Source organism: Musca autumnalis, unplaced genomic scaffold (assembly GCF_047663935.1).
Source record: "Musca autumnalis isolate F117 unplaced genomic scaffold, ASM4766393v1 scaffold_1, whole genome shotgun sequence".
In the NCBI taxonomy this organism is placed as follows: Eukaryota; Metazoa; Arthropoda; class Insecta; order Diptera; family Muscidae; genus Musca; species Musca autumnalis.
In genome coordinates this window covers 268,783,415-268,803,019 of record NW_027411644.1, presented here as the reverse complement: position 1 = coordinate 268,803,019, position 19,605 = coordinate 268,783,415, and the positions used below count along the sequence as shown (strand labels likewise).

At 36.7% G+C, this 19,605-nt stretch overlaps 2 protein-coding genes across 2 annotated transcripts in view; one reads left to right on the top strand and one right to left on the bottom strand.

Moving 5' to 3' along the window:
* The window catches only part of LOC141389530 (uncharacterized), a 1,388,168-nt gene that overhangs the window by 676,226 nt on the left and 692,337 nt on the right, over nt 1–19,605 (top strand). The window lies entirely within an intron of this gene.
* On the bottom strand, nt 44–17,676 carry Osi10b (DUF1676 domain-containing protein Osi10b). Its single transcript, XM_073963798.1, has 3 exons — nt 17,304–17,676; nt 16,954–17,105; nt 44–277 (listed from the first exon to the last, which is right to left on the bottom strand). The coding sequence occupies exons 1-3, from the start codon at nt 17,674–17,676 to the stop codon at nt 44–46; spliced, it is 759 nt and encodes a 252-aa protein (XP_073819899.1).

Below are 19,605 nucleotides of genomic sequence, written 5' to 3'. Positions count from 1 at the left end.
ATTAATGTATGTATGTGTGTTTCTTTTGGAATGTTTTAATCACCTATACTGGAATTTGTCTTCTATTAAATTCTTCCTCGGGTTCCGATGCCTCATAATAGGCTATGGGAGGTTCAGCCATTGGATGCCGATACTGAAGTGGCATGCTCCGATGCCAGCCTGAACTATGTTCATGACTATGGCCACCACCACCGCCGCCGCCACCTCCTCCGCCTCCTGTTACAATGACATGTTCGGTGTTACCACTGCTTCCACTGGAGCCCTTTTTGAGACTGCCCTGAAAATAAATCATTCTTAGATCGTTTTTAAGTATTGCAAAAGGAAAAGGTTGAAATTTTTGTTTATGATTGACCCCATGACTGGTTTTATTACCCACCACCAAAGCATAGAACGTAAATTTGTCATTCCATTTGTATCACCTGTAATAATTTTACCACCCATAAGAATACCCGTACATTTTTATTAGTTTACAATTTTGTCTGTTTTTTTGTCTCTTTTATTGCTCCTATTGCTCTAGTGCTGAAACGAATTGATGGGTAAATAAATAAATGTCAAAATGTGTCTTTTTTCATCCTACAACACTCTGTGATACAAGGTAGTATTTGTTAGTAAACAGGGAAAAGGAGTAGAGGTGGCTCCAAAACCCTCTCTATGTTGTTTCTTAGAATCAGATTCTGCCAATATATGTACTTTTGAAATTACACAGTTCATTTTTTCGTACCAAAAATTTTGTTGAAAATTGGTTCAGATACGTTACGTACGATTTGACATTTATGGATCACCAAAACTTTAATTTTTATGCTATCCCCTTGAATATGCTGCTTTTAGCACAAAGTATAAGAAAGTGAAAATAATTTGTATACCCTCCACTACATAGTGGACACATAAGTTTTTCATTCCGTTTGTTAATCTTCTGCATCGCACGGATTGAAGTAGGTGAATAAAATTTTTGTCAAATGTATTGTAGGTTCCTAGAAATTTTGGTATTGAAAATAGGCTAATATAGGAAAATAAAATATAAAGCGGCGCGTTGACGTGTCGGCGTTTTAAAGAATTTTAAAGGTATTGGTTGACACATAGGATTGTGTTTTCCCAGATGTTAAAAACATTTCTTCCAAGTTGTTTATATAGGTCTACGGTTTGGAACAACCCCCACATAACTCGACGCGTCACTTTAGCAAATTTTGAAAAACAATTATAAAGTTCAGCCGGGTCGAACTTTTGATACCATCCAGCATAAAATATTCTGAATATTTAGGATTGAATGTATCCTTTGGATAAAACATTGACGATTTTATATGATCGCAATTAATTTTTGGGTGCCACCGTGGTGCAATGGTATGCACACCCGCCTTGCACACAGAAGGTCGTGGGTTCTATTCCCCGGCCAGGCAACATCAAAACACTTTTCAACGGTGGCAAAATACCCCTCAGTAGTGTTGGCGACATTTTCTGAGTATTTCAGCCATTTAAAACTTCTCTGCAAAAGTGGTGTCTTAGACACGCCGTTCGGACTCGGCGACAAACTGTAGGTCCCATATCATTGAGCTAATATGAATCGGTGTGCACCCATTGATATGAGAGAAGTCTCCCTTGTCCCGTATGGGAAGTTTGTGGAACAATTATATATTATTAATTTTTGGGTTAGCTACCCAGGAAAAAAGTCTTAATCACGCTGTTGTTGTTTTAGTATTTAAATCAACTAATTTATTAGTGGAAAAGGTTTGGCATTGTTCGCCAAGGGGTAAGGCAGGGAAGACAAGTTTCGATCCTCGCCACAGGATCTCATCAGTTACCTTGTTTCTTGTTTGTGGATATTCTCCACCGAAGTTATTTTTCAATAACTTCTTCAACAAAAAACATTTTATAACCAAACATCATCGTCAGCTCGAAGTATAAAGGTGTGGCAACCACACACAACCCCGACGAATGTGTTTGCAATACAAAACAAACCTTCTTCCACTGTTATGTGTCGTTGAGTTACAACGAAAGCAACATAACAAAATGTTGTTGGTAGCTTATTCCAGCGATAACCAACGATACAAACCGTACCAGTGTTTCTCAAATAATACATTGGTGGGTTTTTTTATTGGGATAACTGTTACAATTTTAATTTTTCGAAATAGTCTGGCTTAATACCAATGCTGTTGTTTTAATATTTTAAAACAATTAATTTATTAGTGGATAAGGTTTGACATTGTTCGCCAAGGGGTAAGGCAGGGAAGACTACCTGTTAGGGATGATATTTTACAGAAACCTCATTTATGAACTGCCATTATTTAAAGCCTTATTTAAAACTTAAAACCATAGGGAGCAAAACATCCCATATATATAAAGATTTACCAAAAGTCATCATTACTTTTTTAATTGCATATTTAAGGGGTCAAAAATAATTACTAATTTCGCGCGACATATTCTTGTTAAAATAATGGGTTAGAAAGGGGGTTTGTAATGAGTATTTTTGCTGGGTACTCCGTTTACATTCAATTTAATTATGTGTTTTTCCATTGGCTACCTGTTAGGGATGATTTTTTTACAGAAACCACATTTATGAACTGTCATTAGTTGAAGCCTTATTTAAAACTTAAAGCCATATGGAGCAAAACATCCAACTTGCCGCATAAATCTGACTACCCAATTTAGACAAAACTAACAAGCGGTGCAGTAAAAAAAAAAAAAAAACAAAACGATGATTCATTGGAGGAACTGTTTGAAGTCACCAGGTTAATGAGTGTATGGATGTTCAAAAAAGAAAATAACCTCTGGAAAATTTAAATTGAGACCATCGGCTACTCGAACGGACAACCTGCTGGTTGGTGCCATTAGCATCCAAGCGAAAGAGGACAATGGAACCGACTATGTCCACGTTTAACACCTCACCGATACCTAATTGTTCCGAAGAGGGCACGCATTAAAGATAACTTTTGGGAGGAGGACATGCAGCATCAACGAACAAAGGGAAACACAAACCAACTGACATTGCAAAACTATTAGTTATTAGCAAACCATGAAACGGTGTTCCACCAGCTTTACGCTATTGGAATTGAAATCCAAATCAGTATGGAATCCACAAGAATATCAAAAGGAAGTATTTGATAAGGACGCTTCATTTGAAATTAAGTTCGCTGTGCTCAAAGTGAAAGATGGGGAAGCTGAAACAATCTCAGAAGGACTCCAAATTGTGTTGTATGTTTCCAACCTGTGGGGATCAATTGTGATGAATATTGACGATACAACCAGCTAGATGACAGTCGCTGTAGTTCGACTGAAGCAAATGTTCGATGTTCGGGGTAGAAATGGGCAAAACACGTATGATTTATTCTTATGAAAATATCTCAGCGCTATTTTAAAAGAAAAACCTGACAAAGTATCGTCTTTACAATGATACAAAGTAGCCCAGTAAACAAGCTACCTTCTCCATTACCAGAAAGCTGAAAAATAGTACTATGTAATTATTCCGGTGGCACAGATCGTTTGTCCGACTACAAAACCGAATGTTGAGAGTTCAATACTCACCGTCGGCACGCGAGTATTTTGTTGGCAAAATTATTCACCTCAACCACTTAGAACATATGTATTTTAGTTTATTTTGTATTTATTCAGTGCGACGTGCCCATGTTAAAATAATGGGTTAGTAAGTTGATTTGTAAGTTGTTACCATTCCCAAATAATGTGTTTTTATAGTACTTTCGGTAGTCGTAACTACCTACAAATCAACTTACTATCCATCCCAGCAAAAATTCTGATTCGTTAGTCATTATTAGACAGCGGAATTTTATGCAAACCCTATTTTTGGTCCGATTCATGTCAAATTTTGGGACTAGGGATATTTTGGCTTCTGATCAAATTGCTAGCGAAACATATGATATATACAACAAATATTTCAATTATAGGTACAAAAATGTTTTTATGTAAAATTTTTCTGTTTAAAATTCTTTTCAGACAAGTCAATAAAATAGAGGAATGTATAACCACAGCCTCAACCTTCAAAATACCGAAAATCGGGAGGTATCGTTCTACGGGGGCTATATGAAGAACTGAACCTAAACCGACAAATTTCAGGTGGAAAGTTTTATACCGCCTAGGAAGACTTAATACCAAATTTCAGCCATTTCGGAGAGATATTGAGGTCTCAACCCTCAAAATACCAGAAATCCGTAGGTACCGTCCTGTAAGGGCTATATGAAGACGTGAATCTATACTGACAAATTTCAGGTGGAAAGTTTTATAGCGCCAAGGAAGACTTAATACCAAATTTCAGACATTTCGGAGGGATATTGAGGCCACAACCTGCAAAATACCAGAAATCCGGAGGTACCGTTCTAAAGGGGCTATATGAAGGCGTGGACCTATACTGACAAATTTCTGGTGGAAAGTTTTGTACTCCCAACGAAGGCTTTATATAAAATGTCAGCCATTTAAGTGCGATGTTGAGACTACAACCTTCAAAATATCGGAAATCGGGTACCGTTTTATGGGGGCTATATGAAGACGAGGACCCATGCTGACAAATTTCAGGTGTAAAGTTTCATACCCCTAACGAAGACTTAATACCACATTTCAGCCATTTTTGTGGGAATTTTAGACCACAAATCCTTGAGTAGATATTTTTGCATATGGTTTTGCATATGCTCATTTTATGCAAATATGTCAAAATATGCACGACATGCAAAATATGCAATTTGTTTTTATTTTGTGATAAAACTAGTTTCTGTCTAATCAGATTTTCTCTACGACCATCCTAACCATATATGCATTTGCATAGGATTCCGCTGTCTATATATCACATATAACTTTATTTCATATATCATAAAAATTAAAAGTGGTTTGTGCTGGACCTTTTTTTAAATATTAAGTGGAATAAAAGTTCTGTTAGCCATTAATAGGTTAAATACCATCCATTCGTGCAACGGGAAGTAATTTATTTTTTTTTTTCGTTTCATATCCATTCATTCTCACTACAGGAAATCGGCTTTGAGAAAAATATCAAAAAATCATAACCCTAATGAACACCTTGCCGCAAAAATTGAGTTTTTCCCGTTAGAACCAGTAAAATTTGACAATCGCTTAAAAAAGGCTCTTGTTGATTGGTGCAAAGAAATTGCAAATAAATATGATCGCTTCAAACGGCGTGTATATGATCGTCACAGACGACGAATCTTGGATTAATGCATATTAGCCCGAAACAAAACAGCAATTGACCGTGGGAGTTTCGAAGGCGAGCCAAATCCAACGAAAATTGTTCATGGAAGAAGCACTTCGGGGCAAATGGTCGCCAGTTTCTTCGGCTAAACAGACCATATGGCTACTATACGGCTTGAGGAACGTTGTACGATTAATTCTGAAGAAATTCTAAAAACGAACAAGAGAACATAATGCGAGCTCTCTCAAATCGATTCAAACCAGCGCACACTGGTCGAACCCATTGATCTAGCGGCGCAAAAGTCAAAAATTCAAAGTATAACATTGCGAAATGTTTTCCATTGTATCGATTACAGACACTCTGCTGACTAAAATTTTGTTTTAACTTTTTTTTTGTTGTAAATATTCACTCAGTTATTCACTGTCAAGTGCAAGGAATTTTGATGCATCAGATTTTAACAAAATTGTTGCTAAAAATCTTTTATATTTGTTTAATTGTTAAATAAATTCGTAATAAAACTAAACAAAGTTTATTTTTTAGTGGTAAGGGAGGGTATAAGTTCAATTTTAAAAAAAATGTTTGGGGCCTGAAGTTACATGGATAGTAGGGTTATAACTTGTTGGACTTTTTTGCAAATATCAAAAATACCACCGTGTAGAGCATGAAAAATGAAAAAAGTTTCCGCACCAAATGCATTGAAGTTCAGTAATGCATTTTTTAATTTTATTTGTTATAATGACATATACAATTTTTATAAAAATGTGTATTTTTTTAAAATCGATATGAAACCATTCTGGACCAAATTGTTATCAAATCGAGGCATTTCAGAGCATATTAGGAACTTTTGACAATGTTGCAATTTTGTTGTTTTTTTATAAACTAGCGAATTTTATGTTTATATTTTCAGTACCTATCGGACAAGAGAATATGGTGTCATTTGCAACAAATTCGCCAAAGTTACAGACGGTTTTTAATGACTTTGCCTGGGAGAATTGTATTTATTTTCTATAAATATTTATTCAAACAAAGCAAATTTAACAAGTAAAAAAGTATCAGACGGCTTTGCCGACAGAGATATACCCTCAGCCCGTGTATATTGAAACAAATTTTTCCGAAAAACGCATTTATTTAGGGAGTTTTTAAAATGTTGGGCGTTTGAACTGACAAAAATGTTGATTAGGATTGAAGATCAAAAGTATTGCGGAGGAGATACTAAAAAGAATGGATCTCCAGCCACTACATATGGTACCATAGGGGTTTTTTACAACTTCAGGGATGTTTGCTCAAGAAGTATGGGCTTGCCCCTGAAACAACTTTTACATCGCAAATGAGGCAGCGAATGCAAGTTGCTTCAACAAAAATCAGAGTGATTCGAGAGCAGGTCTTAAAGTGAACATGTATCCGAAATTTTGTGTGGGAGGTACCGGATGGAGTGGACAAATATAGTCCATATTTGAACCTGATCTATATCTGGTAGATATATTTGGATGTGTAAAGTATGGACCAATTCGGCCACTCCCTTCAAGAGCTACCGTATGAACAAATTTTCCGAACATTTTTGAACTTTTGTGGGGGAGGTACCTGAAGGAGTGGACCGATATGGCTTATCTTCGAACTTAAACTATGTTTGGACAAAATATTACTAAGGCCAAACTTTGGACCGAATCGGCAGACCTGTTCGAGAGTTATTTTGCGCTCCAACCTTCTCACACGGTGTCATAGGGTTTTTTTTTGCAACTTTCAGGCTATTTTCTCAGGAAGTATGGACTTGCCCCTGATGAAACTTATACCGTCGTATGAAGGGCAGTGAATACAAGTTGCTAAAGCAAAAATCAAAGCGATTCGAGAGATGGTTCTAAACTGAACTTTTCCAAATTTTTATGTGGGAGGTACCCGACGGAGTGAACCGATTGAGTCCATATTAAAACCTGATATAAGTCTGGTACACGCTCCACGATAGGCAATATGTGGACTAAATCGGTTACTCCCTTCAAGAGTTATCGTGCGCACAAATTTTCCGAACATTTTCGAACTTTTGTGGGGGAGGTACCGGAAGGAGTGGACCGATATAGCTCATCTTCGAACTTAAACTAAGTTTGGGCAAAATATTACGAAAGCCAAAATTTGAACCGAATCGGTTCATCCGTTCGAGAGTTATCGTGCGCTCCAGCCAGCCAGACAGGCAGACAGACGGACGGACATTGCTCAATCGACTCCAAATTGTCTGAAACACATTTCGTCCAAACATACTTGGGGTCTAAATCCATTATTTCGATGAGGCACATTTTGCCCGTATGAAAGTGTATATACCCTCGTTAGCATAAATGCTGAGGGTATAACAATTTTAACTAGAAAAACTATCAAAAGGGGTTTAGTAATCGCAATCGGTGCGGATTCTTTTTCACCGAATCGATCTTAGAAACTCGTTTTCGTTATCAGGACAAAATACCCAGACGGTACTGGTGTGGTATTTTTTTGTTATATAGAAATAAATTTCCAAAAATTATTTTTTTATGTTTTTAGTGCAATTAACTTTTGTTGAATGGAGCGAAACTACAAATGTTACTAATTAATTGTTTTTTTACTAATTAATTTGGGCTTCGTAGATTCCACACAATAACCACAATTTAGCTGCAAATCTTGCTGAAAATGGAAAATAGCTTAAATCTTCAAAATACCCTAAATCTGTCGGTACAGTTATATGGATGTAGACATATGTTAAAATTTTTAGTGGAGAAGATGTATAACCAACGAGAACCTCCTATGCCAAAATTCAGCTTATTTGGTCTGAAAATGTAGACAAAATCCTAACAATACCGAATATTTTTGATGGAGAATGTTTGTGTCCAATGGGAACCCCAAATACCAAATTACAACTAATTTGGTGGGAAAATGTAGCTTTAAAACCCCAAAATACTGAAAACCGGGAGTACCTTAAAAGGGGCCTATACCTAAATGTAAACCTATGTCCACAATTTTTGGTGGAAAGGTTTAGTGATCACTAGAAACCATAAGTACTAAATTACAACTAATTTGGAAGGAAAGGGTGGCTTAAATCTTCAAAATACCGAATATCAGGAGGTACTGTTATATGGGGACAATATATTAGCCGATGTTGTTCACATGTAGTCCAATATTACCACGGACACACACTGAGTTTGTGCAAAATTTCAGAAAGATATCTCCATTCGTTTCCGTTATTAATTTCGTGCCGCTAGATCATTGATTTCGACCACTGTGCAGCGCCGTTTTTTACCGGACAAACCGTGAAATTTATGGGTCAACGATTTTGTCGCCAGAAGTTGATGTTGAAGCGTTTAAAAACCTTGTTTTGTAGGTGTCTCAATCTAAGTGGAAAAAGTGCTTCAACAATTGCTTTGAGGGCATGAAAATGTGTATAAATAATCCTGGAGACTAGTTAAGAAAACAATACAACTATTTTTGATGGCAAATAATCGCGTTTTCATAGATCGAAATTTAACGAAATAATAGAATAACTCCCAACATTTAATTTTCAACCTTTTCGTATTTAACCAAAAATATATTTTTGAAATAATTTCCAACAATAAGTCTCTGTTCTTTGTTGTTGCTGTAATATGCAAGTTATAAGCGCGATCTTTATAATTTTGGTCTCACATTTTTCTACGCGTTGTCTAGATTCTGTACGTATTTTTAAATTATTTTTTTAGAGATTTTTTTGGACTCTGATTTAGAATAAATAAAATTTATTCCAAGATTTCTTCAAATTTTTTCAAATTTAGCAACTATTTTAGCATTTACGGATAGATATCAAATTCTGCTAACGATTCATATATACCAGGAAAAATGTCCAAAATTGTTTTTTCCATTTCAAAAAAATCAAAAAAATTTTTTGATACTACATCAATGATTTTTGGTACATAGATTAAGAAAAAAATCAGCATTCCAAATCTGTTTTCGTTAATAACTTTGATCGATGCGCGCAAAAGATATGACCGTTTTAATTATGATAATTAGAAAAAATTCTAAAAAAATCGCAGCTTAATATAGTTAGCTGTTATATCCTATTATCGTTAACTGAATTCGTAACCTTTGCAATGAAGCAAAAAATAATCGCAAAGTCTCAATAGATTCGCGAAAAATCAAATTTGTTAAATAATTTCACGTATTTACAAACATATTTTTGAAACAATAGCGCTCATACTTACGAAAAATATATAAAAAAAAAATTATAACAGCATCCAGACATTTTGAGGAATAAAATGAAACCTAAGTTGTGAAGGTTGGAGCTATAGTATTCATGATATTTGCAAAAATACGAAGAAAATATTACGAAAAAAATTAAAATCATATTATTCTAATTTTATTTTTTTGTGGTTTTATAGGAAAAGTTGGAGAAAAAATGTTTGAGTTCTTCGGCAATTTCGTCAAAATTTCACGCAATAATGATGATATTCCGTTGTAAAAAATTATAGTTTTCCTATTGGATAATATTATTAGAACCTTATATTAAATCAGAAGGAATTCCAACTGTGGCATAACGTTAAAATAATGTTATATTGAATATTGCAACATTTGAGACGCATATAAACCGCGTAATTATGAAAATGACATGATGCGCATCCGATTTTACAACACAGCGAATCAATCCCTTTTATTTGATGTACAGTTTGTCAAATTCTTTTTGGCGGCCACGATGTAGCATCTGCTGCATATAAAGGTGCAAAATACAGTAAAATGGTCATAATTTCCGCGAAGTTCATTTACATTTTATGCGCATCCGATTTCAATAATCACCATTAAAAAATACATCATTCTATGCCGTTTCAATGCGATCCATCAAGAACCGTGGATGTAGCATCGCACTCAATTTTTAGAAAAAATCTATTATATCTCTGGATTTACGAGAGTTTTTAAATATCTGTTTTCGCGCAGTTTAAACACGCGTATAGATCTATTTATTTAAGTAGCACTGACATATCCAAAGCGCGTTTTAATATGCGATATTTTCAAAACAATTTTTTGCAAATTTTCGAAATTTGAGGGGTATGATATCCGCCGATCTAGTGGGTGGATTTTTACGCGGGTTTCCACGGAAATCGAATGACGTTTGTAAATTTTAAACCAAAAAAATAGGTTTTTGAGAAAAATTTACGCACAAAAATTTCGTGTTTGGGCGCAGATTACTGTGATCCTGTGAGGGCTACACCCTCATGCTATACATTAAAAAATGCGAAATCGAGAGCACTACAATCAAATAATAAGCTTTTAGAGAAATCCAGCTGGGCGTCCCGATTAGAGCAAAAATTCAAAAAACCCCATTTTTTAGGTTTCAAAATGTCAGCATCCGTTTGAGGTAGATACAGTGGATATATTAAAAAATCATACATTAGAAACTTCAACTCTGAAGTGTACTCTTTAACTTCTCCTTTGGAAAATAACATAATGAAACTCGTTTATTTCAACGATTTTTTCCGATTTTTTTACAATAGTAAGACCACAACTTCCGCTCAAATTATTATTTTAAGAAACCTCTGAAATGAAAACAGAGGTCAAATAACCCATTTTAATTTATATGCATTTTAAAATACGTGTAAATCGCGTAATTATTAAAATCATTTGTCCGCATGTGATTTTCATGTACAGCAAGACTATATGTTTTAATTTATATATATTTTTCGAAATTTACATTGGAGGCTAAGATGTAGCATCGGCTGCATCCTAGCATTAAACAAGTAAAAAGTCGTTAAGTTCGGCGGGGCCGAACTTTTTATACCCTCCACCATAAAATAGTCTTAATTAAAATGGAATAATTAGGGTCCTTTCACAATTTTAGGTGGAACAACTTTTCGACAAGGGATAGACTCCTACTGCCTCCCACTATTGCTAAATTACACTGTGAACACAAATGTTGGGGTAGAGATAATTCCTTTTGGAGATGAAAGCCCTTGGTTTGTGTATATTAAAAACCCCGAAGGACAGATGCGCCGTGAGTCGAACTTCGGCGTTATGGCGTGATGATGTTTTTGCAAGAGACCCTGTAAGCCATCATGAATTAGCATTATATCTTTGTTTGTTGTTTTTGTAGAGCACTTAAGCAACAGTGAACAAATATATAACGCTAATTCCTGTTGGCCCACAGGGTCTCTAACAAAAATTTCATCACGCCATAACGCGGAAGTTCGACTCACGGCGGATCTGTCCTTCGGGGTTCATAATATACTCACCAAGGCCTTTCTTCCCCAAGAGGAATTTTCCGTGCCTCAGACTTTCACCTCTATTTTTTGCACAGTATTATCTAATCTAAAAAATGTTTCAGCTAGGGGAAAGGTAACACCTACGGGGCTATATCAAAGAGTCAACCTATCTTTAAATTTTTTGGCGGAAAAGTTTTATAGCTACAGGGAACTTCAAGAGCCAAATTGAGGGTAGTTTCATCAAAACAATGTAGACCCTCAAAAATGGACCCATGTTGACGAATTTTAGTGAAGAAATTTCGTGACCACTGAAAATTCCCGAAAATCGGGAGGTACAATTATATGGGGGGATATACCAAAACATGGACATATATTGACGATTATTTTTGAATAGACAAAATTGTAGCTAAAATTCTCAAAATACCGATCATTACAGCTAATTCGGTTAAAAATTGCAGCTAAAATTCTCAAAATACCGAAAATCGGGAGATACCGTTATATGGATGCTATACCAAAACATGGACCTATGTTGACGAAATTTCGTTGAAGATGTTTTATGACCACTGAGAACTTCAAATGTCAAATTACAGCTATTTCGGTTAAAACTGTAGCTAAAATTCTCAAAATACCGAATATCGGGAGGTACCGATATATGGGGGCTATACCAAAACATGGACTTATGTTGACGATGTTTGGTGGAGATATTTCATGACCACTGAGAACCTCAAATGGCAAATTACAGCTAGTTCGGTGAAAAATTGTAGCTTAAATTCTCAAAATACTGAAAATCGGGAGGTACCGATATATGGGGGCTATACCAAAACATGGACCTATGTTGACGATGTTTCGTGGAAATGTTTCATGACCATTGAGAACCTCAAATGTCAAATTGCAGCTAGTTCGGTTAAAAATTGTAACTAAAATGCTCAAAATACCGAAAATCGGGAGGTACGATTATAAGTGGGCCATACCAACACATGGACCTATGTTGACGATGTTTGGTGAAGATGTTTCATGACCAATGAGAACCCCAAATGTCAAATTACAGATAGTTCGGTTACAAATTGTAGCTAAAATTCTCAAAATACCGAAAATCGGGAGGTACCGTTATATGGGGGCTATACCAAACCATGGACCTATGTTGACGATGTTTGGTGGAGATGTTTCTTGGCCACTGAGAACCTCAAATGTCAAATTGCAGATAGTTCGGTTACAAATTGTGGCTAAAATTCTCAAAATACCGAAAATCGGGAGGTACCGTTATATGAGGGCTATACCAAAACATAGACCTATGTTGACGATGTTTAGTGGAGATATTTCATGACCACTGAGAACCTCAAATGGCAAATTACAGCTAGTTCGGTTAAAAATTGTAGCTAAAATTCTCAAAATACCAAAAATCGGGAGGTACCGATATATGGGGCCTATACCAAAACATGGACCTATGTTGACGATGTTTGGTGGAGATGTTTCATGACCACTAAGAACCTCAAATGTAAAATTGCAGATAGTTCGGTTAAAAATTGTGGCTAAAATTCTCAAAATACCGAAAATCGGGAGGTACCCTTATATGGGGACTATACCAAAACATGGACCTATGCCCATGTCCTTTGGGATATAAGTTTGTTGATCACTAGGAACCCTAAGTGCCAAATAATAGCTAATTCGGTCCGCAAATGTGGCGAAGAACGTCAAAATACCTCAAATTCGGAGGTACCGTTATATGGGGGCTATACGAAAGAGTGGACCGATATAGCCCATCTTCGAACTTGACCTGCCTATGGAAAAAAGACCCACGGATGCAAAATTTCAGCACTCTATCTCAATTATTGCGGACGCTAGAGTGATTACAACAGACGGACAGACGGACAGACAGACGGACATGGCTAGATCGTCTTAGAATTTTATCCTGATCAAGAATATATATACTTTATAGGGTCGCAAATGATTAGTTCGATGTGTTACAAACGGAATGACAAACTTAATATACCCTCCATACTATGGTGGAGGGTATAAAAAACCTATAAAATATCTCTAATTTGTGCAAAGTGCATACAATTTTTATCCGCATCCGATTTCAGTGTTCACCATGAACATCTATATCGATATATAGCATCTCACACTATTTTTTGAGATAAAATGAATGTAGCTCCCTTATAAGTGAAGTTTTCAAATCTCTGTTTCCGCTAAAACGAAGATGCTGTACTAGTTGTTTCATTGCAGTGGAAACGAACCGCAGAAAACGCGATAAAATACGCAATATTTCCAAAAACAATTTTAGACGATTTTTCTACTTTAGAATTTCTTGTAACTCGCGTTTTAGTAGATGGATTGATTTATTGGAATGATTTATTGGATCAGAAACGTAAAAAACTAAAATGTGCAATCAAGTACGAAGAAATCGAATGACAATTGTTAAAATTAGGCCCGAAAAATATGATTTTTAGAAAAATGTTCGCACAAAATTTTCGCATTTGGATAAAGATTTCTATGAAGCTGTGCAGACTACATTCACAATATTCCTATCAAATAACTCAGAATCGCAAGTACTACAATCCTATATATGGTTTTTATAAAAACCTGTTTGCGGAATGAAATTATAAGACAATTTCAAAAAAAAACTGTAAATCTGGCTTCAAAATGTCAGCATTATTTAATGATAGAAGCAGACGAAATTTTGAAAAGTAATAAATTAGTGAGATGATCCTTATTTAGTTTGCTTCTGCTTTTACTTTGACAGGAAACTCGAGAGAAGTGTGGTTTACTCAGAAATAGGGAGATAACAAAAAATGCATGGTGGCTTCAACACATTTTCACCAATTTTTTAACACACAGCTTCCTCGCAAATTATCTTTGAGGGCCAATATTTTTTGCCACGTCCAAAAACATTTCATTTTATCCAACAGTATTTAATTTATATAATATACAATCACGAGTCGCGTGTTCTAAAAGGGTAAACCTTGGCTTCAGCTATGTTAAATTTTCAAAAATATTGGTGATATACACTTTCGTATGGGCAAAATGTGCCTCATCGAAATAATAGTTTTATAACCCAAGTATGTTTGGAGGAAATGTGTTTCAGACAATTTGGAGTCGATTGAGCAATGTCCGTCCGAACGGATGAACCGATTCGGTTAAAATTTTGGCTTTCGTAATATTTTGCCCAAACTTAGTTTAAGTTCGAAGATAGGCTATATCGGTCCACTACTTTCGGTACCTCCCACACAAAAGTTCGGAAAATTTGTGCGCACTATAACTCTTGAAGGGAGTAACCGATTTGGTCCATACTTTGCACATCCTGAAATGTGTACCAGACTTACATAAGGTTTCAATATGGTCTCAATCGGTCCACTCCTTCGGGTACCTCCCACACAAAATTTGGGAAAAGCTCAGTTTAGGGCCATCTCTCGAATAGCTTTGATTTTTGTTTTAGCGACTTGTATTCACTGCCCTCCATACGACGGTGCAAGTTTAATTAGGGGCAAGTCCATACTTCCTGAGAAAATTGCATGAAAGTTGCAAAAAAAACCCCTATGACACCGTGTGAGGTGGTTGGAGCGCATGATAACACTAGAACGGATCTGCCGATTTGGTCCAAAATTTGTTCAAACATAGTTTAAGTTCGAAGATAAGCCACATCGGTCCACTCCTTCAGGTACCTCCCACACAAAAGTTCAAAAATGTTCGGATAAATTGTTCGTATGGTTACTCTTGAAGGGAGTGGCCGAATTGGTCCATACTTTACACATCCTAATATATCTACCAGATATAGATCAGGTTCAAATACGGACTATATTGTTCCACTCCATACGGTACCTCCCACATAAAATTTCGGATAAGTTCAATTTAAGACCTGATATTTAATCACTTTGATGTTTGTTGAAGCAACTTGCATTCGCTGCCTCAATTACGATGGTAAAAGTTTTTTTCAAGGGCAAGTCTATACTTCTTGAGCAAACAGCCCGAAGGGGTTCAAAAACCCCATAGGCACCATATTTAGTGGCTGGAGATCCACTTCCATAATGGTCAATGTCGATCCATTCCTGTTAGTATCTCCTACGCAAAACTTTTTATCTTTAATCCTAATCAACATTTTTATCGGTTCAAACGCCCAACATTTTTAAAAACCCCTAAATACATACGTTTTTGGGAACAAATTGTTTCAATATACACAGGCTGAGGGTATATCTCTGTCGGCAAAGCCGACTGATACTTTTTTACTTGTTCTACTTTATGTATATACACCTTTTTCAGATGTAATTCGAAACATTTTAGTTGTAAGTCATAACATTTCATTTGTAATTCGACAATTCTATTTGTAATTCGTAACATTCCATTTGTAATTCGAATTATTCCATTTGTAATTCGAACTATTATATTTGAAATTCGAATCATTTCATTTGTAATTCGAATTATTCCATTTGAAATTCGAATTATTACATTTGTAATTCGAATTATTCCATTTGTAATTCGAATTATTTCATTTGTAATTCGAATTATTCCATTTGTAATTCGAATTATTTTATTTGAAATTACAAAGAAAATCATTAGAATTACAAATAGAATAATTCGAATTACAAATGGAATAATTCGAATTTCAAATGGAATAATTCGAATTACAAATGGAATAATTCGAATTAAAAATGGAATAATTCGAATTAGATATGGAATATTTCGAATTACAAATGAAATAATTCGTATTACAAATGGAATAATTCGAATTACAAATGGAATTCTCGAATTACAAATGAAATGTTGTGAACTACAAATAGAAATCTCGAATTACAATTAAAATAATTCGAATTACAATTGAAAAAGTTGTAGATAGATGTAAAATGATATGTATGTAATGATAGGATAAAATTAGTGAAAAACAAACGGTTATGTCATTTTAGTTATGTCATGTGGCCCTATAGTTTGCTTTAAGTTATATATCTGCTTACAGTGACTTTAAAAATTGACCAACGTTTTGAAAAATACAAATTTTAAAAGCTTTTTGCGCGGAAGCTTTTTTATCGAATCACTTTATAATTAAGATTTTATATAATCTTAGAGAAAAGCTCATCAAACTATGATACTGGGATATGAGGTTGTAAAAATGTGATAACCCTTGTGTATGTATCTCTCTTTGACTACAGCCTTAAGACATACTTTTTAAGATTTTACTTTTCCCTATGGTGGACAATATAAAAAATTTGGGCCACCCTATCTTAACCCAACTTTTGTTTTATATGTCTTGGAAGGGCGGGTTCCAACAAAATTTATCCTGAATACCTCTAAAAAAAGTTCAGCGCACGTTGAAGTTTTTAAATTTTCCCGATTATATTCTCCAAGGAGATAAATTAAAAAAGGGGTTATTTTTGTATTTCAGATTCAATAAAATATTTATTAGGGACTAGACAACATTTTAGACATCTGTATGTATTATGTACTTTCAGCAATATTGCAAATACATATGTAAATGCATAGTTGACCAGACCAGAATTGACTAAAGTTCGGACATTCATTCACACTCATTGTCAGTAATCCCCATGATTATTATCATACTGAGCCTAGTGGTTTAAGGAATTTTAAAATCATTTATTTAATTCTAGTAATATACCGAAAAACGCTTTTTCAAGAAGATTAACTCACCAATACTGAGATAAGTAAAGCTATTTTAGCCATTACAAATGCCGCACCAGCTATCAGTATCACTTTGCCCAGAAACATTTGGGCCACCATTGCTATCATCGCCATACCACCCATCATAGCCATATTTTTATCTTTGTACTTCTTTTTGCGACCTTTGGGAGGTTTTTTCGAATTTTGGTTTGTTAAGTACCAGATTTTATTTTTATCAGCCAACAATGATAACGGTGCGTTCAGTGCAGAATTGAGAGGGGAAGAAGAAGAGTAGGGTTTGAGTTTAAAAGTTTTTTTGGCACTTGAAGTTATTAAAGCAATTTTATCATCTACAAGACCATTCAATATACGTTGCGTACCTTCTTCCTGTAGTGATGATGATGTGTCCTCGGTGGCCGAATTAATGAAATCATCCACGGCACCGGATATTCCACGTTTATCTAGTAACGATGTCACACTATTTGGTAATTGCAATTTCAAAGAACGCGATTGGGCCAATTGTAGTAACTTTACAGCCATAGAGTCGCCCATTGAACGTTGTTGCCGTAATAAATTTTGAAATTTGTCATTATTCTTAGCCATGTTGAGTGAGTTTTTTTCCAGCGTAATATAATCACTAAATTGCCAGGTGTCATTATTTTGTATGGCCGTATCGAGAGTTTCTAATAGTTTATTTTCCAAGCAATTTATTATTTCATTATGACCGAAGCATTGGGCAATTGTTTGGCCCATATGACGTGCGGAAAATTTGTGATTTAGATCTTGAGGCAGTTGTGTGTGTGTGGCACTTAAGGATTTGTATCTCACACTAAGAATTATATAAATAGTCACTAATTTGTTTAACATTTTAAAAATCCTTTTTTTTCGTTGACACCAATGGAGGTAGATATTTATTTTTATTTTTATTTTTTATGTTGGAAATAACTTTTAGACTCTTACAACTACCGACTATTTGCGCTATTAAAATATAACTAAACCCACTTTTAATTGTCAACCATAATTTATATGGAAATTAGTTTTCTTTTGTGTTTCTTCTTTATTTGAAAGCATTTAACTAATATCTTTATTTTCCAATCAGTTGTTTGTCTCTTTTTTATGGTGTAACGACAAGTTCCCTCTCTATAGCTTGGATAGCTTGCGGGGGACCAGAGTCTGTCACAGGAATTTATCTTATAGAGACTGAGAGAGTAACAACACACGATTATTTGGGCTTTAATCAAAAGTTCGAGTTTATTAGGGGTTTGTTTCTAGTTTGTTTCTGACAAGGATCGGAAATTAAATGGTAACTCGGTGTCGACACGCTTTTCGGGCTAACGGTAGGGTTCCAATCGAGTGACCCTGCTTGTTTGTCTCTTTCAAATCTGAGGTTGGATCTCTAGTGAAATTCGAGGGAGGCCTTGCTAAGCACTCCCTATGGTCCGGTTGTTGGCAAGGGGTTGGGCTGGTGTTTCTACCGAAACTCGGAGGGGATCTGGCTAGTACTCCTTATTGCCCTGCTGCACTTGGAGACCTGGATAAGTACTCCTATCGACGTTCGGGGAAGGCTTGGCTAAGTACTCCTCGTCGTCCGATTGCTCATGGAGACCTGGATAAGTACTCCTTGTGATGCGTTAACGGAGACCTGGATAAGTACTCCACTGGGTTACACGTTTGGTAACAGTGGACAGGTACCAGCGGTAATGGAAGGGGTTGAACCTAAGGAACGGGGCAGCTTCTAAGAGGGTTAAAGGTGTAGAGCTAGGCGCGGGGCCGGGATCTAGATTGGGGACCCAAGGGTTACGGACACCTCAGAGGGTTATACGCGAGACACAGTTCTAGGCCAAGGACCCAAGGGTTACGGACACCTCAGAGGGTTACACGGAACACGATTCTAAGCCGAGGTCCCAAGGGTTACGGACACCTCAGAGGGTTAGCCACGTAACGCGATTCTAAGCCGAGGTCCCAAGGGTTACGGACACCTCAGAGGGTTAGGCGCGAGAGCGGAGACCCAAGGGCTACGGACGCCACAGAGGGTTATGCGCGAGGGCGGAGTTCTACGTGGGAGACCCAAGGGCTACGGACGCCACAGAGGGTTATGCGCGAGGGTGGAGTTCTACACAAGACCCAAGGGCTACGGACGCCACAGAGGGTTAACGCGAGGGCAGAGTTCTAGATTGAGGACCCAAGGGCTACGGACGCCACAGAGGGTTAGACGCGAGGGCAGAGTTCTAGGTTAAGGACCCAAGGGCTACGGACGCCACAGAGGGTTAGACGCGAGGGCAGAGTTCTAGGTTAAGGACCCAAGGGCTACGGACGCCACAGAGGGTTAGACGCGAGGGCAGAGTTCTAGGTTAAGGACCCAAGGGCTACGGACGCCACAGAGGGTTAGACGCGAGGGCAGAGTTCTAGGTTAAGGACCCAAGGGCTACGGACGCCACAGAGGGTTAGACGCGAGGGCAGAGTTCTAGGTTAAGGACCCAAGGGCTACGGACGCCACAGAGGGTTAGACGCGAGGGCAGAGTTCTAGGTTAAGGACCCAAGGGCTACGGACGCCACAGAGGGTTAGACGCGAGGGCAGAGTTCTAGGTTAAGGACCCAAGGGCTACGGACGCCACAGAGGGTTAGACGCGAGGGCAGAGTTCTAGGTTAAGGACCCAAGGGCTACGGACGCCACAGAGGGTT

Coding starts and splice junctions, on each gene's coding strand:
- Osi10b (XM_073963798.1), bottom strand. CDS start 17,676: ATGGGCCAAACAATTGCCCAATGCTTCGGTCATAATGAAATAATAAAT. Junction 17,106..17,303: donor ATCATCACTACAGGAAGAAG/GTACGCAACGTA, acceptor AACCTCCCAAAG/GTCGCAAAAAGAAGTACAAA. Junction 278..16,953: donor CTTTACTTATCTCAGTATTG/GTGAGTTAATCT, acceptor ATTTATTTTCAG/GGCAGTCTCAAAAAGGGCTC.